The sequence below is a fragment of the Salmo salar genome, chromosome ssa12, assembly GCF_905237065.1.
Source record: "Salmo salar chromosome ssa12, Ssal_v3.1, whole genome shotgun sequence".
Lineage (NCBI taxonomy): Eukaryota > Metazoa > Chordata > Actinopteri > Salmoniformes > Salmonidae > Salmo > Salmo salar.
The window spans coordinates 57,221,228-57,244,510 of record NC_059453.1 but is presented as its reverse complement, the minus strand read 5'-3'; the positions used below and the strand labels follow the sequence as shown (position 1 = coordinate 57,244,510).

General features: G+C 43.2%; 1 protein-coding gene across 3 annotated transcripts in view; it reads right to left on the bottom strand.

Moving 5' to 3' along the window:
* The window catches only part of LOC106565341 (SLIT-ROBO Rho GTPase-activating protein 3), a 76,694-nt gene that overhangs the window by 32,309 nt on the left and 21,102 nt on the right, over positions 1 to 23,283 (bottom strand). For all 3 annotated transcript variants that reach the window (XR_006758029.1, XM_014132336.2, XM_014132337.2), the window contains exons 2-7: positions 12,790 to 12,985; positions 9,380 to 9,542; positions 7,382 to 7,444; positions 4,585 to 4,770; positions 4,092 to 4,220; positions 3,182 to 3,403 (exon numbers count right to left, since the gene is read on the bottom strand). Coding sequence is in view for 2 of the 3 variants with exons in the window: in XM_014132336.2 (XP_013987811.1) it covers positions 3,182 to 3,403; positions 4,092 to 4,220; positions 4,585 to 4,770; positions 7,382 to 7,444; positions 9,380 to 9,542; positions 12,790 to 12,985 (959 nt within the window). In the remaining variant the exon portion in view is untranslated. The remainder of the gene's footprint in view (positions 1 to 3,181; positions 3,404 to 4,091; positions 4,221 to 4,584; positions 4,771 to 7,381; positions 7,445 to 9,379; positions 9,543 to 12,789; positions 12,986 to 23,283) is intronic.

The following is a 23,283-nucleotide window of genomic DNA, read 5'->3' as shown; positions in this document are numbered from 1 at the left end:
TTCATGGGCAGTGCGCGTTGCAAAAGGCCTAGTTGATTATTGAGTTGTGGCTGTCAGTGAAAAACATCTAAAATATCTGTGAAGATATGTGTGTATATATTTTAAAATGTTGAGACAAGGGCCGGAAATAGACTATAGGCACGTCTCTCTCCAGAATGCACTCAGCTGTCTCCCACCAATTATTTTGCACATTCATTGTTTTATTTGCCCTTTGATTGTTTATTATGATTCATTCCCATTACATACTGTACGTCACCAGTAGTAAATGAACTGTTAATCCCAGTGATTTGGTTACATTTAATGCATTGTATTACCAATCAGGCCTACAGTCATTTACCATTCTCGCTCTCAGAATGGAAACGCTGTTTTTCAGAGTTCACAACCTGCTACACTTGTGAGAAACAAGTTTAGGATGATTTCATAACTATCATTTACGAGTTTTGCCAATTTCTTCATCGTCTTTTGTTTGGAGTGCTCCATGTGAGCAATGAGCATGGGTCTGGTTTCTCTGTCTTGTTAATGTTGAGGGAGCAAGCATAGAAGTAGCCTACCTGGCCTGCTGCGCACAAATGTAGGGAAGTGCCCATTTGGAGATGTTTTCTGCTTGTCTTAACTTACCATATCCACCACTAATAAGCTGAGCTTTTCAGTCATTTTTTCTTCATCCCACACGGTAAGTGTAAGTCAAAGAAGTCTTTTCTTTTTTTTTCTTTTTTTACATCTTTGCAAATGATAGCCTAATACACTGCTCAAAAAATTAAAGGGAACACTTAAACAACACAATGTAACTCCAAGTCAATCACACTTCTGTGAAATCAAACTGTTCACTTAGGAAGCAACACTGATTGACAATAAATTTCACATGCTGTTGTGCAAATGGAATAGACAACAGCTGGAAATTATAGGCAATTAGCAAGACACCCCCAATAAAGGAGTGGTTCTGCAGGTGGGGACCACAGACCACTTCTCAGTTCCTATGCTTCCTGGCTGATGTTTTCGTCACTTTTGAATGCTGGCGGTGCTTTTACTCTAGTGGTAGCATGAGACGGAGTCTACAACCCACACAAGTGGCTCAGGTAGTGCAGCTCATCCAGGATGGCACATCAATGCGAGCTGTGACATGAAGGTTTGCTGTGTCTGTCAGCGTAGTGTCCGGAGCATGGAGGCGCTACCAGGAGACAGGCCAGTACATCAGGAGACGTGGAGGAGGCCGTAGGAGGGCAACAACCCAGCAACAGGACCGCTACCTCCGCCTTTGTGCAAGGAGGAGCACTGCCAGAGCCCTGCAAAATGACCTCCAGCAGGCCACAAATGTGCATGTGTCTGCTCAAACGGTCAGAAACAGACTCAATGAGGGTGGTATGAGGGCCCGACGTCCACAGGTGGGGGTTGTGCTTACAGCTCAACACCGTGCAGGACGTTTGGCATTTGCCAGAGAACACCAAGATTGGCAAATTCGCCACTGGCGCCCTGTGCTCTTCACAGATGAAAGCAGGTTCACACTGAGCACGTGACAGACGTGACAGAGTCTGGAGACGCCGTGGAGAACGTTCTGCTGCCTGCAACATCCTCCAGCATGACCGGTTTGGCGGTGGGTCAGTCATGGTGTGGGGTGGCATTTCTATGGGGGGCCGCACAGCCCTCCATGTGCTCGCCAGAGGTAGCCTGACTGCCATTAGGTACCGAGATGAGATCCTCAGACCCCTTGTGAGACCATATGCTGGTGCGGTTGGCCCTGGGTTCCTCCTAATGCAAGACAATGCTAGACCTCGTGTGGCTGGAGTGTGTCAGCAGTTCCTGCAAGAGGAAGGCATTGATGCTATGGACTGGCCCGCCCGTTCCCCAGACCTGAATCCAATTGAGCACATCTGGGACATCATGTCTCGCTCCATCCACCAACGCCACGTTGCACCACAGACTGTCCAGGAGTTGGCGGATGCTTTAGTCCAGGTCTGGGAGGAGATCCCTCAGGAGACCATCCGCCACCTCATCAGGAGCATGCCCAGGGGTTGTAGGGAGGTCATACAGGCACGTGGAGGCCACACACACTACTGAGCCTCATTTTGACTGTTTTAAGGACATTACATCAAAGTTGGATCAGCCTGTAGTGTGGTTTTCCACTTTAATTTTGAGTGTGACTCCAAATCTAGACCTCCATGGGTTGATAAATTGGATTTCCATTGATTATTTTTGTGTGATTTTGTTGTCAGCACATTCAACTATGTAAAGAAAAAAGTATTTAATAAGATTATTTCTTTCATTCAGATCTAGGATGTGTTGTTTAAGTGTTCCCTTTATTTCTTTGAGCAGTATAGTTCCTATTTGAAACATTTTTCCCAGCAATCTCCTCCTCAATAACAACCAAGCCTCGGTGTGAAAGAGTAAAATCCCATGATCTGATGATGCCATATATCCAGTGGAAAAGTCATAAAATACCTTTCCCTTGCACAAAAACAGCTGTCTGACCCAAGCTCACTGGCATGGGAAACTCTGATGGCAGGGAATAGGCTAGTTGATACAATGTTGCAAAGTTCACAAGAGACAGCTTCAGGCCAGACCCAGTTGATTGATTTGATACAATGTTGCACTTGATACCTCGGGTCAAGACAGACAAAGGGAGACAGAGAGGCTGAGTAGAGAGAAAATCTGCTTGAAAGAACCAGAATTTTCCGAGTCACATGCGCTCATTTAGGCTATTTAGCCGCCAATGAACACAGTATATAAATTTGTCCATATGACAGAGGCTGGTGATCTCGCATTAGTTTAATTTTTACTTTGATATTTTTATCATTTTGATTAAGATTTTTATGATGAACCACGTGACAACAATTTTGCGAAATGAAAACGTTATTATCGAAATTAAACTGATTTACGAAAATAGCCTGCATACCATTGTTTTTTTACCGGTCAGTTTGGCAGGCAACAATTATATTATTCGGCTTTAAAAAAAAAAGCAGGTCAATTACCGGCTAACGGAAACCCTGATAGAGAGATGAGATAGATAGATCAGATACAATATATAGTGGAGAGAGAAAGAGGGGCGAGAGAGAGAGGGGCGAGAGAGGCGAAGGAGAGAGGGGCGCGAGAGAGTGAGAGAAAGAGAGAGAAGGGAACCCAACCCAAGGCCCTTGCATTGCTGTTACAATCACCCCTCCAATCACACACCCTCCGCCTCCCTCACCTCGTCGCCCATGTGTGGCTGGTAGTCGAAGCGTGTGGGCGGGCAGAAGATCTGACTGTGCATGTCCATGACCCTGTGTTTGTCCCCCCTGACATCCATGGCATCCACAGCCCCCTCCAGCTGGTCCAGCCCCTCGTGGCGGGACGTCTCCAGGCTGTACTCTGCAGACAGGTAGGTCCTCAGGGTCCGCGCCAGGCTGGCATGGTAGCCCATGTCACAGCACTGGGGGGAGGCATGGACAACACAACACACAGTCACTACCATAGAAATAACTAACCCTTACCCAGGTCACAGACAGGGAAAATACACAGTCATTATGACAGCAATAACCATAAGCCTCACCCAGGTTTTGATGAGTAGGAAAAATACCCAGTCATAAAAGTCACATTCACAATCATTGTTTTTTTCCATCTAGAACCTGACAATTGGATGTGCAAATGTCTACTAAATATTTATACTAAATATTTATACTAAATATTTATACCAAATACAGTCATTACCATAGAATTAAAACGACTACAATGGAAATGTCTGTTCTAGTAATTATATTTCTATGGTTACCACCCTTGGGAAGCACATAATGTTAGTTCCAAACCAATGGGGAGAGATACTGTGTCACAAGTCGCTATTATGCTTCCATCTATCAAACTATCTATTACTGTATCAATTATTCATTAAATCCATTACAATCAATAAAATGCTAACTTCAAACAAAATAGGAGACACTGTGTCAGATGCTACTCTGCTTCAATCAATCAAACTACTGTATCTATTATTCATTGCAATTAATAGAACGCTAACTTTGAATAAAATACCCTGTAGTACAAGATGCTACTGGGCTTTCGTTTATCAAATGGATTCTAGCATTCTCATGTTGTTGTAATCAGCATGTCTTGTACCACCCACTCACATCTATCATGTCAGAGACATCGTGGATGTAATATTTGGCCACCAGAGCATTGGTCGCGGCTAGGTTCAACAAATAGTCGTTCCGGGCTTTAGTGCACTTCAGCTTGTTTTCAGAGTATTTGGCTTGTCTCTGGGGAGAGAGGGAGAAGAAGAGAGAGAGTGAGGGGGAGGGGGGTAAGAGAGGGAGACAGAGAGACAAAAATCCGTAAACCATAGATGATCTCTCTCTAAAAGGATTCTTATACCAAGGGTGTAAAAAATGTTGTTCCATCTATGGAAGTCTAATCTGATCAAAATAATTTACATGCGACACATGAAGCAAGAGGTCCAGTCTTACCACGGCAACAAAACCAGTTAACGTTTCTGGTCATTAGTGTATACATTAACTGATGAAATGTCAGAGGCTAATGCATCCAAGTCCTCAGAGCTTTTACAGACAATTGGGAGAACACACACACACACACACACACACACACACTCAGCCCAAGCCACACCTTCTCCTTCATCTTCTCAATCTTCTTGACGGAGCTGCGTCGCTGTGGGCGGTCGTCATAGCGCAAGAGGCTGGTGCTGACCTCATTGGCCTTGCCAATCTGCTTCTCTTCCTGTTTCTCAGCCTCCTTCAGCTTGCTCTCGGCGCTGACGCTCTCAGTGTGGTACATGTGGTAGGTCTTCATCACCTACCCAGGGACAGGAGGACGACAAGGGTTAGAGCTGTGTGTCTGTGTGAACATTAAAACAGGACATTGTACAGAACATTAAAAATCAACTACATGTACACTAAGTTCACGTCAAGGCTCTTGGTCTGGACGTTGACAGTGGTCATGAGAGTAACTCTAGGGAGTAACGAGGCAATACACTAAAACTCACGATAAGCGTGTAACAGACTTGATGTCAATGGGAGGTTGGTTAGACGTGCATATCTAAAGTTAGGATTCAGCATACCAATCCATGTGTCCTGTAAACTGAATGAGAACACAGAAAGACAGCTACTGTCAAATCTGTTAAGGATTTGTGACCGAGTGCTAAAATTAGGTTACTTCTGTTCTGTTCTGTTTCTCTCCCCTCAAGCACTACAAACTCACCCTCTCTCTTACACGTCTCCTAGCAACTCTGATTGAGGTAATCGATGTGAGGAGAGCGCAAGTGAAACCAGCAGGACGACTGTCGTTGCCAAGTTATAGAGATCTTTTTCTCGAGCTGAGTCACAGAGAACCTTTCCTCGTTCCTCTGGCTGCTGCTGAGTGTGAAACAAGAGAGGAGCCTTTGGTTCTGACTTGAAGTCAGATCAAGCTGGGGACGTGTTGAAGCCAAGCTGGCTCTCACATTGTGCATTATGCATCAACACTGTACATAAAACATGTACAAGTACGTACAAGTACTAGCTATTAACTATGTCACCGACTGCGTGCAGGTGAACGTATAATGAGAGGTACACATGATAAAAAGCAAAATCAATGAAAATCTGCATCATTATGTTGTATGTCATGCAGAATCATTCCTCATGCGGCCATTTAGTGTATTTAAAGCCCAGGCATTTTCAATTGGTTGCATGCTTGCTGCTGCACAGTGTGGTCGTGTTATTTTACCAATGCTCACTGGCCTGCTTACAACACTTAAATATCTATCTGAGGGATGTGAATTTACAGACACTGCATGTGTCGACACTAGTCAGTCACAGCCATTCTAAAATCCATTTCAACACAGTGTTCCAACCAAAACAAATGAACAGGATCAACATTCTAATACAATTGATATAATACCAGCCTCTGTAATGTGGCTGCTGGTTTAGCTGTCTGGCTGGTGGACAATGTCATTCTCTACATATTGATTGTAATCCAGGACTCTGGCTAAACAGCCGATAGAGTCCATACTGTCTGTGTTACAGAGCAATGCCCTGGCATGCCAGAAATAGGCATCACATTTCACAAATGAGTGCCTTCCTGTCACAAACACACACACAGATATACACACACACATTCACACATGCACAAGCACACACATCAAATCAAACAACGTCAGGAAGACAAAGGAGCTGCTCGTGGACTACCCCAAAGCCATAAGACTGTTGAACAGTTAATTAAACACCTACCTACATGTACATTGTACTTCAATCAATCAATCACCTAACCAAACCTACATGTACATATTACCTAAATCAATCACCCCAACTACTTCATACCCCAGGACACGACTCGGTACTGGTACTCCTTGTATATAACTTATATATAGCCTCGTTATTATTATTTTATTGTGTTACTATTTTCTTTTAATTCATTTGTAATGTTCTTACTTTTTAACTGCATTGTTGGGAAAGGGCTTGTGAGTAAGTATTTCACAGTAAAGTCTACACTTGTTGTATTCGGCGCATGAGACAAATGCAATTTGATTTGGTTTAATCAAATCAAACTGAAACATAACCTGGGACAGGTGTCTTTGAGCATTCATTATTGTGTGTGTGTGTGTGTGTCTGCTTGCGTGTGCTTGCTTATGCTTACTCTTCATGTACACAGTCAATTTACAGACAGAAGAGAAGGATGCCAATTAACTTTAACAACAGATCTGTGTTTGATCCTGTGTAGCATGGGCTGAATATGTAAATATGTGACGATACACCTTGGCAGTGAGCAGACCTCCACTGCAGTGGAAACTGCTGAGTCGGCTTGGAGCAGAGCCAATGGCAAGTACAGTTTCTCCTTCAACTACAACTTCTCTCACAGCGGGAGGAAAAATGCAAATTCTTAATGTCCTCCAGGGCAGAAAGAAATGACCTGTGTAGCAAGGCTGTGCTGCTGGAGTGCTGATAAAGCTATTCTGCTCTGGGCAGATCCTGGGCAACCCAGAGACAACAGAGCAGAGAGTCAGAGGGTCTGAGGTGGGTCTAGCGGAATGGAGTTAGCTTCAGGAGGCTAACTAACAAACATGGGGAGTGGATGGAAGGAGACACTGTACAGTACAAAGATATCGGGGAAGAGAAAAGGAAGGAGAGTGAGAAAAAAAAGAGCAAGACCGAGAGCGTGAGAGAGCGAGAAAGAAAGAGGGGCAAGAGAGAGAGAGAGAAGCAAGAGAGAGACAGAAAGAAAGAGGGGTGAGAGAGAGCGAGAGAAAGAAAGAGGGGCAAGAGAGAGAGAGGCAAGAGAAAGAGAGAGAAAGAAAGAGGGGCGAGAGAGAGCGAGAGAAAGAAAGAAAGAGGGGCGAGAGAGGCAACAGAGAGAGAGAGAGAGACAGAAAGAAAGAAAGAAAGAAAGAGGGACGAGAGAGAGAGAGCGAGAGAATGACATGTTTACTCACAGTGTAGAGCTCATTCGTAACTTTTACCAACTCCTCATGCATCTGCACCCCGATGTCTTTGCTCTGAAAAGAAGCAGAGGAAGCATGAAGTGTGCAAATCAATCTCACAGGTGACAGGAAGAACATGTTTACCATTAACAGACCTGGTTGTTTCCCTGAGGCATGAATACATCGGTTTCCCGGGATCATGTGTCTGTATGGAAGAGATGCGTTTCCCTTTGATGTGTTTGTATGTGAAAGATGACTGAACACCACGACATGTTGTTTCTCTCTATTTGTGAAAAGGTTGTGTACAGGCAAGCAGCTAATAGACAAGGAAGTATGGAAGGCAGAGTGGTTTAAATAATCCTGTAAAAGTAGGAACGGCTTTCCTCTTCAGTAATACACTACAGAGTGTGTTACAGGTTAAAAGTGCAGTATTTAGGCGTCAGTGATGGTAGGTTGTCACGGCCATGGTTGTTATGCCCAGCAGCAGTGAATTAGGCCTAATCAACTCCACTTTCCTCAGAGATTGGTGCTATGGCAGCAACACTACATTTACACATATAAGAACAACTTAAACAGTATTCATTAACATTATTTTTAGTTTAGTATATTCATGGTGCACAATATTTGCTTCTACATTGAACCCGGATGGTATGTGGTATGGAATGCATAGATCAGGGATCAGCCCAGGACGATTTTTTTTCTTGAGCGGATGATCGACGGGCCGGAACATAATTACAAATCATTTGTAGACTGCAAATTGACCTCAAGAAGCCCAAACAGATATAATATATGACTAAAACAACCATTTCAAACCATGCTAACATTGGTCTCTTACGTGTGGGAATACTTGAGGATAGATTTCCAAAATTAAAATAACTTGGAGCTGATTTCCTGGTGTTTTTACAGTCTTTGGTGCAACCGTGACAATTATGAATTTTTTGGGTCAGAAAACTTGAGGGGCCAAATAAAACCACCTGCAGGCCAAATCCATCATTTGGGGAACCCTGGCATAGATGGTGCTACTGCTATCATCCTTGACATTGTAACAAACTTTACACCACAACTCAACATTTCTTGCAGTGGGAGAGATTTTATCATTTTTCAACAGGCCACCTCTCTCTGAGCTGCCCATCAGGCAGCAACAACAACTCAGCCCACCAGGCAGCCCAGCCCACCAGGCAACAACAACTCAGCCCACCAGGCAGCCCAGCCCACCAGGCAACAACAACTCAGCCCACCAGGCAGCTCAGCCCACCAGGCAGGAACAACTCAGCCCACCAGGCAGCCCAGCCCACCAGGCAGGAACAACCCACCAGGAAAGAGTAACCCAGCCTCATCACGGCTCCCCCTGACAGCATATCCATTCCCAGAGGACATAAATCATGTGAGACCTCAGCCGGTTGCTGTGGATCGATACTGATCTGTGCTTCCCCCAGCCAGACCGTTCCATCATACTGTAGTCCCTGAACCATGGCCACTCTCCGCTCTAACTCTCTCTCTGAGACATGCTTTATAGCTCTGATGGGTCCTAGGCTAGAGCTAATGTGTATACTTAGGTGAAGATTAACAGGGACATTTCATGCAGCAATGTATCCTTCAGTCATTTAATGACATAAAAATTGCAGGATAGAAGCGGAGATTATACTTGTAGTTTGTTTACCAGATGTAGTTTGTTTACCACTTTAGAAAGACAAAGATGTTGTGAAGAGCAGGAAACGCTGGAGGAGGGAGCAGGTGACACAGAGAAAGGGAAGAAAATACATTTGAAGGTGGGGAACATCTCTCAGCTGTAGGTCTGACATCCAGAGGTAAACGAGGTTGGTACTAGCCCAGCCTGACAGCACATACTGTAGGTTAATATCCCAGGCGTGTGTGTGTGTGTGTGTAATCACCCCTATGTGCTTCCTCTTCATCTTTCCCACATTCAAATTCCTTTCCTTCCCTTTATCACCTGCTTCCTCCTCCAGCTTCTATGTGCATGTGCTGGTGGTGTGTGTGGGGGGTCCTGACCTTTTTGAAAAGTCTGATGACATCCTCTCCGACGTGTGCCAGGCGGAAGATGACGTTGTTGTTGTAGAGGTCGCTGAGGGTAGCATGATCTCTGCTCTCTCTCCTCGTCTGGTTCAGAACCAAGTACCAACAGTTCACTGTCGACAGCAGGTTCTGGTCCTTCCTGGAAATAACAAGGGGGGAGGGGGGGGGGTTAATGCAACCCATATTATTGTTTGTCCCCACTATCGTTTAGCTATTGGAATCTACCAGTGTAGCTTAGCAGATACTAGTGTGGAAATTAACAGCAGAGAAAGTGAGGTGTTGTTAAATGAAAGCCTGTAGGTGAGATGAAGCTTTGATGTGGAGATGAGATATACGTTTATCACATTCTCTTCATTTCCTGTAGAGGAGGAAAAGGAAGTAGCACACAGCGAGAGAAGGAAACTAAGTCTAACCATCACAGTCAGATAGGCACCTTTGGCTGAGCACGCACCTCTCTTTATATAACTTCACACAGGGCCAGATAAGCATCTTCTGCTGAGCATGCTGACTGAAGTAACATTGTGTGAGAGGGGGAGTTATCTTTTATACTATGAAAGTTTGCTAAGCATGCACCGCTCTGCATATCACAATCAAAAGCCTATTTGACAAGGAACTTCTAGTCTTTTCTACAAACACATCAATAACCACAGGTTGAGTAATGAACAAGTGACTAAGGAGGAGTCTGCACAACAACAGCAAACTAACCAGTCATATAGCACTACACCACTCAGAATAAACTGCATGACATTGCTTCAAGATGACGGTTAGCCCGTTTCTTTAATGCGATGTAATTGTTATAATGAAAAGATAGTGTACAGGTCGAGGTTCCTCTCCTTTATTATTACTGACACATCGTAATGCATATCAGAGTCTTCCACAGGAGCAGAGTCTTGATCTCAATCAGTCTCTCCAAGTCAGGGTTGGGGTCAATTCCAATTGAAGGCAGTCAATTATATTATATATATATTAATAAAAATACCTTTCAGAAAACAATGAACAATTATGTCCAAGTCTTTATCCACAATATACAGCGTAGATATTCCATTAATATTTTAAACAAAATATGGTACAAAATAAATCAGTATATCTCTCTCTATTGTTGTTTTATTCCTTTTGCTTATTTTCTGAATAACTGTATGATGTAAATATTATGTCGTTCCTGGAAGCTGTTGCCGTAGTGATAACCAAAAGATACCTGTGTTATATATATATACACATACACACACACTTTTTTTTAAATTGAATTTACTTTTCAGTTTATAGAGAAGTGATTGCAAAACTTGTTTTTGTATTATCGTAAGAGAATTTACTTACTGAATTGACTGCCTTCAATTTCAAATTGACTCCAACCCTGCTCAAAGTCTTTCCCACTCTGGGGGCTCCTGACTCCTGTCTCTCCAATCATACAAGTGAAAAGATGTGAAAACAGGCAAAAAATAGAATAAGGAAAGAAGTTCCTGGCTTGGATAGTTAAAAGAGACTAGCTTTAATATGTTGCTCCAGGTAGCCTAGGCTACTCCACAGCCCACTCCTCTGGGGCTCTCGTCAGCTCCTTGCCTTTTTACCCAGCATCCTTTGAATAAGAAGTCCCCATAGCTTCCCTATCTGTGGTGGAGGATGTGAATGATTGATCCTGGACCGACAGTCGGCTTCCAAAAACTCAATTGGGGCCCGACCCAGCGAGTAGCTCTGCACTGAATCAACAGTAAACTATCTTGGCAGAATTATAGTCTAAGAAGTTCTTATAGAGGTTATATACTCTAAGAGCTGTCTCTGAGCTGTCCATTGCAGATAACAGACCACTACTAGCAGGGGAGCAACACTGCGGTGATCTGCACTGCACGGAACTGGAGATGATATAATGACACTTTTCCCTATGCATGCATACTTTTCGAGCAACTTGAAAACTTTTTTCTGTTTATCATGTGCCTCTTCTTTTATTGAATTTGACACTGAAATGAAAACCTGAAAAGATCAAAACTGATAAAAAGGAGACCACCGAGGGTTTGAGGAAATAAAAAGAGAGAGAGAGCGCGCTCTGGAGCGAGGGCGGGAGGAGAGGGAGGCATGGATGGAATTATTAAACATGGAGATTCTAGCAGCCAAGTGAGTGCAGCACTCGGTGAGTTCTGAATCCCACCTTTGAAAGACAGAAATAATGATTGCCATTTAATGTGAGGAGGGTGCAACTGGGACAATGGGGTGTTGAGAGAGGATAAGAGAGAAAGATAAGAAAATAGAGAAGGAGAGGAGAATAGAGAAAGAGAGGAGAATGATCCATGTATTCTCTGATAGTCTACACGGTATCTCATCCATATAGATTCCACTAAAGCCAATTGACCATAAAGGAAGCTACTCAAAAACCAACGAGGATGTCAAGCAAGGGGATGCATAGTCAGGTCAAGTGCAAGAGTGCATAAGGATGTGTGTGTCTTTGTGTGTGTCTCTCTATGTGTGTGTGGGTGTGTCTGTGTGTGTGTGTGTGTGTGTGTGTGTGTGTGTGTGTGTGTGTGTGTGTGTGTGTGTGTGTGTGTGTGTGTGTGTGTGTGTGTGTGTGTGTGTGTGTGTGTGTGTGTGTGTGTATGTGTCTCTGTGTGTCTCTGTGTGTGTGTGTTTGTGTATATATGTGTGTCTCTCTCTCTGTGTGTGTGTGTGTGTCTGTGTGTGTGCATAGGCCCAACTACTGGGGATCCAGGCCCACCTACTGGGGAGCCAGGCCCAGCCAATCAGAATGAGTTTTACCACACAAAAGGGCTTTATTACAGACCAAAATACTACTCCGTTTCATCAGCTGTCCGGGTGGCTGGTCTCAGACAATCCCACAGGTGAAGAAGCCGGATGTGGAGGTCCTGGGCTGTGGTTGTGAGGCCGGTTGGACATACTGCCAAATTCTCAAAAACGACATTGGAGGCGGCTTATGGTAGAGAAATTAACATTATCTGGCAACAGCTCTGGTGGACATTCCTGCAGTCAGCATGCCAATTGTGCACTCCCTCAAAACTTGAGACATCTGTGGCATTGTGTTGTGTGACAAAACGGCACATTTTAGAGAGGCCTTTTATTGTCCCCAGCACAAGGTGCATCTGTGTAATGATCATGCTGTTTAATCAGCTTCTTGATTTTCCACACCTGTCAGGTGGATGGATTATCTTGGCAAAGGAGAAATGCTCACTAACAGGGATATAAACAAATTTGTGCCCAAAAGAGAAATACACCTTTTTTTTTGCATATGGCAAATTTCTGGGATCTTTTATTTCAACTCGTGAAACATGGGACCAACACTTTACATGTTGCATTTATATTTTTGTCAAGTATATATAATTTCTGTTTATCATACAGTCCTACGACAGTCCTAGTCCTACGACACACAACACAACAAGACTCACTTAAAGTGCTGATGTTCCCTGGAGGAGCGTATCTTGCCGGAGAAGCGCTCGGCCAGTTTGTCCAGGCCTCTGGAGTACTCCAACTGCAGCTCGGCCTTGCGGCGGAAGAATTCCTGCAGGTCCTGCAGAAGCTGTAGCCGGGACTCCGACTGCTGCTCAAGACATCGGAACTGCTCCACCAACTGGTTACGGATCTCTGCCAATTAGAAAGGAGGAAAGCACACCTTCAAAAGAGGGGCAGTGTGAAAAAGGTAAACGTGTCTTGCGGTCGTAAGGGTGGGCAGGCAGGAGGCAAAGGTACATACAAAAGAACAAACAAAAACGAATTTCTCCAAATAAATGTTTAAAGTCTGTGTGCATGACTTGGATCTTGCGGTCATCTGCCTATGGAGAGTGCTCTATGCTTCCTGCTGGGGTGTCACTGTCTATAATGTGTTATGCATTCATCTACTGCATCTTGATGTAATTAGATGCATCACTAGCCACTTTAAATAATGCCACTTTATATGTTTTCATAACCTACATTACTCATCTCATATGTATATACTGTACTCCATACCATCTATTACATCTTGCCTATGCCGTTCGGCCATCACTCATTTATATATTTTTATGTACATATTCGTATTCATTCCTTTACACTTGTGTGTACAAGGTAGTTGTTGTGGAATTGGTAGATTACTTGTTAGATATTACTGCATGGTCGGAACTAGAAGCACAAGCATTTCGCTACACTTGCATTAACACCTGCTAACCATGTGTATGTGACAAATACATTTGATTTGATATGCTGGGCTCTCCACGCTTGCTGTTGAATACTGTAGCCAAGGTGCTGGCCTGCTCAGGCCAGGGTTGTGAGCCAGAAGCCAGCACAGCGAGATAGAGAGCAGACTATATCAGCATCCCCTCACACTGTGTCAGCCCATATAGATCACAAGCCTCATTACATTAAATCATCTTTTAGGTACTCAAGTCACAGTAAGCAACTGTGGCACTGGTGTGGCTCTGCTGATGTGAGGGCTTTGGAGATACAGGCGTTAAGTAGCTACACATAGTAGTACATAACAATCGATGACTACTATGGAAAGCTGTGTTAATATTCCTATTGGTAACCTCTTCAAATATTATAGCGTATAGTGTAGGCTTGGGCGTTATACCAAATACACCATATTCCCGGGTATTTGGAAATACCGTTGAAACTATTTATTAGACGTTTTTCAATAGATGTATATTTTTTAGCTACTTATTAAATAAATACCTGCAGTCAACAGGTGCAATACGTTAGGAGATACCGCAGATGATGTTCTTCATTTCACCCGTCACATTATTTTACATTATGAGGCTTACCGCAGTTCCCCTGAAAAGTTGAGCCAGTCATGTGTTTGTTTGCAAATAGCACAACAGGAGAAACGGGAGCAGGTGAGTCCAGCTGTGTATTGACAGGGGTCGCGTTTTACATTGAAAGTCAACAGTGTTTTTTTGCTTCAATAGAGTGATCAGGGACGTGCAACTATAGTTTTCCTTCACAGAAAATACATTAGTGCAACACATTCGGTAGGAAAAAAAGCGTAATTTTCATCAGAAGACAACAGAAGTGCAACGCTATTTGGCTGGCAGCCACACAAGTAAATTATCTTTTTTGTAAAAACGATGCATGGCCATTATATTTCTAATGTTTAACATTGAAATAATGTAGCCAGCTACATTTCGTAATGTTTTGCTTAAAGTTAATATTGCATTTTACAGGAGAAAAGTAGGCTGGCTACACTGAGAGAAGTACCAGAGAAAAGTAGCTACACATCAGTTAGAGCGTTGTCTGCCAATAGAATGACAGTTCGTGAATTCTCATCTGAGTGGAAAAGTGCAACTGAAGCACAAAATGTGTCTGATGCAGAGCAGAAATTACAATAAGAAGCATTTTACATCTGTGTTTTCAAAAGGCAGAATGATATTTCTTACGCATTTTATATCTTTTCCCTGTGTGAAAAACACAGAATTTTGTGTTAACTGTGACCCCTAAGTTTACCTTGCTAGTTATCTAAGTAGCTGAATTAATAAAGTGACGGGGCATCATATTGTGTTAGCTTTCTGCCGTGTTTGAGAAGTCAAAGCCCTTCGTATGAGTTAGTGGCAGCTGTACAAATATCTTAATTTAATAGTATTTTTTCTCCTCTCCGTTCTCAGACAGTTTTCTCATCCCTCCTCTTCTCTGAGCAGAGCAGGTAGGCCTGTTGCCCTGGCGAATCCAGACTCCACACAGACACAGCGTGTACACATGCTGCTCCAGAGCCAGTACTGTTCTTCCTTCAACTAGCATGCGTCAAAACTTTGTTAATTTGCATAATGTCGCTTGTTCATGTTCGCTTGTAGATGTCCAAACTCACCAAAAATTACATTCCATAGCTCCTACCTATATATGTATAACTTTATGAGCTGGATTGCCTGTCTATGCAATTCGTTAATTTTCTTTGGCATTCATTAGCTTATTTAGCTAGCAGCCTCCATGGAAATTTGCTATTACTTGTGCTAACTTTGTTAGCATTCTGGTAACAGACGACCAATGGGCTTTTATTTGAACACCCTTGTGTACAAAGCCGGTAATACCGTATATTCCGGGATGAAAGAAGGACGGTATGACGATATGAAAATCTGGATAGTGCCCAATCCTAGTTTGATATGCTGCTTAAAGATACACTTAAGCAGCATATCAATGGCGATGTGAGACTGCAAAGGTTTCTACATTGCGTGTTATTTTAGGTTAAATTTAGCCATACGCTATTAACTCATAATTCCACTCAGAGGTATTTTGATTATAATTGAAAAATGCTGACCAAAAACGATTGTCATTTTCCCCCATTCTTTGACTTCGAATAAGAGCATAGTTTCCAAACTTCATAAGTACAAACCGCCGAAAGCTTGTAATTCAAAGAATGTGTGCCATTTTAAAATGACAAACTTTTCTTTGTGGTCGCTCGCAGAACAATGTGTAGATCTCAGAAGGCTGCCCTGACCTACATCCTATTCTCCATCCTGTCTGCCTAAATCAGCCAGACATGCATCTCACGTCTAAAGGCTCCTACTGCAGCTATGAGCACACACACAGAGAGACTGACATTCACTCACACGCATGCAGACAGAGAGAGACACACATGCATGCAGACAGAGAGACACACATGCAGCTCTGTAAAATCCAATGACTCACTTACAGCGCAGTTAGTAGCACAGTACAAACATCCAAATAATAACATAAAAATCAACAGTATTCTAGATTCTGTAGATGAACAGATGGTCCAAGGCATTTCCATAATGTGGTGATGAACTGATCTTTTCTCTTGATTCCCTTAACAGAACCAGTCCAAGTGATTAAGCAATATGGAGATCATGATTGAACCCTTCCAAGTCTCCAGCTTGGCAGCCTTTACCCATCATGCACTACCCAGCAAACAGACAGGAAGTCTTTAGAAATGTATCAATGAACCAGATTATACTGCCCCTTGCATATAAAAGGCACTTTTGTTAACTTCTCAATGGGGTTTTTGTATTGATGAATAAAGCAGCACAAAAATAGCAAGAGAGAGTATGTGTGTGTGTGTGTGTGTGTGTGTGTGTGTGTGTGTGTGTGTGTGTGTGTGTGTGTGTGTGTGTGTGTGTTAGTAAATGTGTGTGCCTTCTATTTCTTGGCCGGCTTGTTGGAAATGTAGCCCTCATGGTCTCCATGGCTTCCTGGATAAGGAACCCTGGATGCATCTCCACTAGCCTGGCCAGAGTTCCACTTCTGTGTTCCACTTCTGTGTTCCGTTCCCTCCCAGCAGCCCTTCTGTTTATTAGCATAATGGGCTGGGACAAGGGCAACTTTGAGGTTGCGTCTCAAATGGCACCCGATTCCCTATGTAGTGCTCTGGTCAAATGTAGTGCACCACATAGGGAGCCATTTGGACCACAACCTGAGTCTCTCAATAAACAATTAATAGCCTGTAGAGTTGAAGTCGGAAGTTTACATACAATTGGCTAAGGTGTATGTAAACTTCCGACTTCAACTGTATGTGCTGCTGAAAGGAGGGTCAGTGGAACAAAATTACAGTCCTGCTGCCAGCCAGCCTCGCTACCCCATGTGTAAAAATAGAGCATCAAACAACATGATTTCCTCTTATTATGTAACGGTAATACTTCCCCCATCCAACTATCAGTTTATGGGTAATTTAGAATAAATGAACATCTAAGTGGAAAATCAAATAATGGAGGGTAATCAATGGGTGCATTCCAAACCAGTGGGAGAGGAACATTTTTGGAATCTCGGATTGTTCTGGCAATTCTCACATTGGATCTGCATTGGGAGGAAGGATGTTCAATATGCTTTTTACATTTGTATCACATTTTATGCCCCTTTTAGACCATTACATGTTTCCTGTAAGACAACATCTTGCTGTCATTATACTTCTTATAGTGTTCTCTCAAATACGGAGTACGTCTATATTATAAAATACACATTACACACATTTATTCAACATTCCAAATATTAATCTCTCAAAACTACCGTTAGATGAATACATTTTTTTGGCATATTGTTTATAACAATATACTCTTCAAACACGTCAAATTTCCAGAGGGGGCTCTGTACTTTTAATGATATAACAAATTTTATACACAGAAAAACAAATCACAGCCCCCCTTTAGAATTTGCATATTCAGCAAGTCACCAGCAGAGGGAGTTCCCTTTGAATCCATTTTCAAATCAAATCAAAGTTTATTTGTCACACGCTGAATTCAACAGGTGTCGATCTTACAGGTTGACCTTACAGTGAAATGCTTACTTACAGGCTCTAAACAAAAGTGCAAAAAAGGTATGAGGTGAACAAAAGGTAAGTAAACAAATAAAAACAACAGTAAAAAAGAAAGTGAAAAATAACAGTAGGGAGGCTATATACAGTAGTGAGGCTATAACAGTAGCGAGGCTACATACAGGCACCGATTAGTCGGGCTGATTGAGGTAGTATGTACATGTAGATGTGGTTAAAGTGACTATGCATATATGATAAACAGAGTAGCAGTAGCGTAAAAGAGGGGTTGGCAAGTGGTGAGTGGCGGGACACAATGCAGATAGCCTGGTTAGCCAATGTGCAGGGGAACTGGTAAGTCGGGTCAATTGAGGTAGTATGTACACGAATGTATAGTTAAAGTGACTATACATATACAGTTGAGGTCGGAAGTTTACATACACCTTAGCCAAATACATTTAAACTCAGTTTTTCACAATTCCTGACATTTAATCCTAGTAAAAACTCCCTGTCTTAGGTCAGTTAGGATCACCAGTTTATTTTAAGCATGTGAAATGTCAGAATAATAGTGGAGTCTGATTTATTTCAGCTTTTATTTCTTTCTTTCATGACATTCCCAGTGGGTCAGAAGTTTACATACACTCAATTAGCATTTGGTAGCATTGCCTTTAAATTGTTTAACTTGGGTCAAACATTTCGGGTAGCCTTCCGCAAGCTGCCCACAATAAGTTGCGTGAATTTTGGCCCATTCCTCCTGACAGAGCTGGTGTAACTGAGTCAGGTTTGTAGGCCTCCTTGCTCGCACACGCTTTTTCAGTTCTGCCCACAAATTTTCTATAGGATTGAGGTCAGGGCTTTGTGATGGCCACTCCAATACCTTGACTTTGTTGTCCTTAAGCCATTTTGCCACAACTTTGGAAGTATGCTTGGGGTCATCGTCCATTTGGAAGACCCATTTGCGACCAAGATTTAACTTCCTGACTGATGTCTTGAGATGTTGCTTCAATATATCCACATCATTTTCCTCCTCATGATGCCATCTAGTTTGTGAAGTGCACCAGTCCCTCCTACAGCAAAGCACCCCCACAACATGATGCTGCGACCCCCGTGCTTCACGGTTGGGATGGTGTTCTTCGGCTTGCAAGCCTCTCCTCCAAACATAACAATGGTCATTATGGCCAAAGCGTTCAATTTTTGTTTCATCAGACCAGAGGTCATTTCTCCAAAAAGTACGATCTTTGTCCCCATGTGCAGTTGCAAACCGTAGTCTGGCTTTTTTATGGCGGTTAAGGAGCAGTAGCTTCTTCCTTGCTGAGTGGCCATTGAGGTTATGTCGATATAGGACTCGTTTTACTGTGGATATAGATACTTTTGTACCCGTTTCCTCCAGAAAATTCACAAGGTCCTTTGCTGTTGTTTTGGGATTGATTTGCACTTTCCGCACCAAAGTATGTTCATCATTACGAGACAGGGCGCGTCTCCTTCCTAAGCGGTATGACGGCTGCATAGTCCCATGGTGTTTATACTTGCGTACTATTGTTTGTACAAATAAACGTAGTACCTTGAGGCTTTTGGAAATTGCTCCCGAAGATAAGCCAGACTTGTGGAGGTCTACAATTTTGTTCCTGAGGTCTTGGCTGATTTCTTTTGATTTTCCCATTATGTCAAGCAAACAGGCACTGCGTTTGAAGGTAGGCCTTGAAATACATCCACAGGTAGACCTCCAAGTGGATCAAATTATGTCAATTAGCCTATCAGAAGCTTATAAAGCCATGACATCATTTTCGGGAATTTTCCAAGCTGTTTAAAGGCACAGTCAACTTAGTGTATGTAAACTTCTGACCCACTGGAATTGTGATACAGTGTATTATAAGTGAAATAATCTGGCTGTAAACAATTGTTGGAAAAATTACTTGCATCATGCACAAAGTGGATGTCCTAACCAACTTGCCAAAACTATAGTTTGTTAACAAGAAATTTGTGGAGTGGTTGAAAAACAAGTTTTATTGACTCCAACCTAAGTGTATGTAAACTTCAGACATTAACTGTATGATAAACAGAGAGCAGCAGCAGTGTAAAAGAGGGGTTAAGGGGGGGGGGGGGGGGCAGACAATGCAAATAGTCCGGGAAGGCATTTGATTACCTGTTCAGGAGTCTTATGGCTTAGGGGTAAAAACAGTTGAGAAGCATTTTTTTCTAAGACTTGGCACTCTATACCGCTTGCCATGCGGTAATAGAGAGAACAGTCTCTGACTGGAGTGGCTGGGGACTTTGACAATTTTCAGGGCCTTCCTCTGACACCACCTGGTGTAGAGGTCCTGGATGGTAGGCAGCTTAGCCCCAGTGATGTACTGGGCCGTACGCACTACCCTCTGTAGTGCCTTGCGTTCGGAGGCCGAGCAATTGCCATACCAGGCAGTGATGCAACCAGTCAGGATGCTCTCAATGTTGCACCTGTAGAAACTTTTGAGGATATGAGGACCCATGCCAAATCTTTTTAGTTTCCTGAGGGGGAATAGGCTTTGTTGTGCCCTCTTCACGACTGTTTTGGTGTGCTTGGACCACTCTAGTTTGTTGGTGATGTGGACACCAAGGAATTTGAAGCTCACAACCTGCTCCACTACAGCCCCGTCGATGAGAATGGGGGCGTGCTCGGTCCTCCTTTTCCTGTAGTCCACAATCATCTCCTTTGTCTTGGTTACGTTGAGGGATAGGTTGTTATTCTAGCACCACCCGGCCAGGTCTCTGACCTCCTTCCTATAGGCTGTCTCATCATTGTCTGTGATCAGGCCTACCACTGTTGTGTCGTCTGCAAACTTAATGATGGTGTTGGAGTCGTGCCTGGCCATGCAGCTGTGGGTGAACAGGGAGTACAGGAGGGGACTGAGCCCGCACCCCTGGGGAAGCTCCCGTGTTGAGGATCAGCATGGCAGATGTGTTGCTACCACCCTCACCACCTGGGGGCAGCCCATCAGGGAGTCCAGGATCCAGTTGCAGAGGGAGGTGTTTAGTCCCAGGATCCTTAGCTTAGTGATGAGCTTTGAGGGTACCATTGTGTTGAACGCTGAGCTGTAGTCAATGAATAGCATTCTCACATAGGTGTTCCTTTTGTCCAGGTGGGAATGGGCAGTGTGGAGTGCAATAGAGATTGCATCATCTGTGGATCTGTTGGGGCAGTATGCAAATTGGAGTGGGTTTCTAGGATAATGGTGTTAATGTGAGCCATGACCAGCCTTTCAAAGCACTTCATGGCTACAGACGTGAGTGCTACGGGTCGGTAGTCATTTAGGCAGGTTACCTTAGTGTTCTTGGGCACACAAACTATGGTGGTCTACTTGAAACATGTTGGTATTACAGACTCAATCAGGGACATGTTGAAAATGTCATTTAAGACACCTGCCAATTGGTCCGCACATGCCCGGAGCACACATCCTGGTAATCCGTCTGGCCCCGCAGCCTTGTGAATGTTTACCTGTTTAAAGGTCTTATTCACGTCAGCTACGGAGAGCCGTCCGGAACAGCTGATGCTCTCATGCATGCCTCAGTGTTGCTTGCCTCGAAGCGAGCATAGAAGTGATTTAGCTCGTCTGGTAGGCTTGTGTCACTGGGCAGCTCGCGGCTCTGCTTCCCTTTGTAGTCTATAATAGTTTGCAAGCCCTGCCACATAAGACGAGTGTCGGAAACGGTGTAGTACGATTCAATCTTAGTCCTGTATTGACGCTTTGCCTGTTTGATGGTCCGTCGGAGGACATAGCAGGATTTATTATAAGCTTCCGGGTTAGAGTCCCGCACCTTGAAAGTGGCAGCTCTACCCTTTAGCTCAGTGCGAATTCGCTGTGTTGGTGGTGCTCATAAAATTTATCATACCTTCAGAAATCGCAGAGAACCCACTCTGGAATTCACTGTACTTGTGGAGTATATAGTTCCATACAATGTCTTAAAATTAACAAAATCAAAAAGGGTAGTTTTGAGATATTAATACTTTTAATGTTGAATAAATTAATGTGAAATATTTCAGAGCACACTATAAGAAGTTCAATGATACCAAGATGTTGTTCTGTATCATGTACAGGGTCACAGATCATAGGGTCTTCCAGGATGCAAATAAATACAAAAAAATCCTAAAATGTCCACTTAAAGGGTATTTCCATCCAAAAGGACCCACACACACACCAACATGAATTTCCAATTAGGTGTCAAATGAAGCTAATAGTCTATATTTTGGGGGAATTAAGGCATAAATACATTTTTCAAAAATGTCCCATCTTCAAAATTTGGCATAAGTAAAGGTTTGGATTTCTGGATAAACAGATGTAAAAGGAGTCTTAGAAAACATTCTCTCTCTAAGTTCTTTGTGGAATTTCTTTCCTTCTTAATGTGTTTGAGCCAATCATTTGTGTTGTGACTTGGTAGGGGTGGTATACAGAGACCATATTATGGCAAGAAAAGCTGAAATAAGCAAAGAGAAACGAAGTCCATCATTACTTTGACAATACTGAAAATTTCAAGAACTTTGAAAGTTGCTTCAAGTGCAGTCGCAAAAACCATCAAGCGCTATGATGAAACTGGCTCTCATGAGCGCCTCAGGAAAGGAAGACCCAGAGTTTCCTCTGCTGCAGAGAGTAAGTTAATTGGAGTTATCTGAGGTGCAGTTTGCAGCCCAAATAAACGCTTCAAGAGTTCAAGTAAGAGATACATCTCAACATCAACTGTTCAAAGGAGACTGCTTGAAATCAGGCCTTTGTGGTTGAATTGCTGCAAAGAAACCACTACTAAAGGACACCAATAAGAAGAAGAGACTTGCTTGGGACAAGGAACACGAGCAACGGACATTAGACCGGTGGAAATCTGTCCTTTGGTCTGATGAGTCCAAATTTGAGATTTTTGGTTCCAACCGCCGTGTCTTTGTGAGACGCAGAGTAGGTGAACGGATGATCTCTGCATGTGTGGTTCCCACCGAGAAGCATGGAGGAGGTGGTGTAATAGTGTGGGTTTGCTTTGCTGGAGACACTGTCAGTCATTTATTTAGAATTCAAGGCACACTTAACCAGCATGGCTACCACAGCATTCTGCAGCGATACGCCATCCCATCTGGTTTGCGTTTAGTGGGACTATCATTTGTTTTTCAACAGAAAAATGACCCAGAACACACCTCCAGGCTGTGTAAGGTCTATTTGACCAAGAAAGAGAGTGATGGAGTGCTGCATCAGATGACCTGGCCTCCACAATCACCCGACCTCAACCCAATTGAGATGGTTTTTGATGAGTTGGACCGCAGAGTAAATGAAAAGCAGCCAACAAGTGCTCAGCATATGTGGGAACTCCTTCAAGACGGTTAGAAAAGCATTCCTCATGAAGCTAGTTGAGTGTGCAAAGCTGTCATCAAGGCAAATGGTGGCTACTTTGAAGAATCTAAAATCTTTGTTTTGTTCAACACTTTTTTGGTTACTACATTATTCCATATTTGTTATTTCATAGTTCATCTTCATTATTATTCTACGATGCGATGTGCTGCACTCTACTGTCCTGAACTATACCTTACTCTACTCTGCTGTATTGTACTGCCCTGTACTCTACTGTGTTGCGCTGTGATGTCCAAACTTGTGAAACATGAGAAGAATTCATATCCTTAATTATGCATTTCTGTGTAGAACAGATCAGGCACCCATGATATAATTCCGGTACCGTAATTCAATTACCAGGTGTAAAACCACTTCAC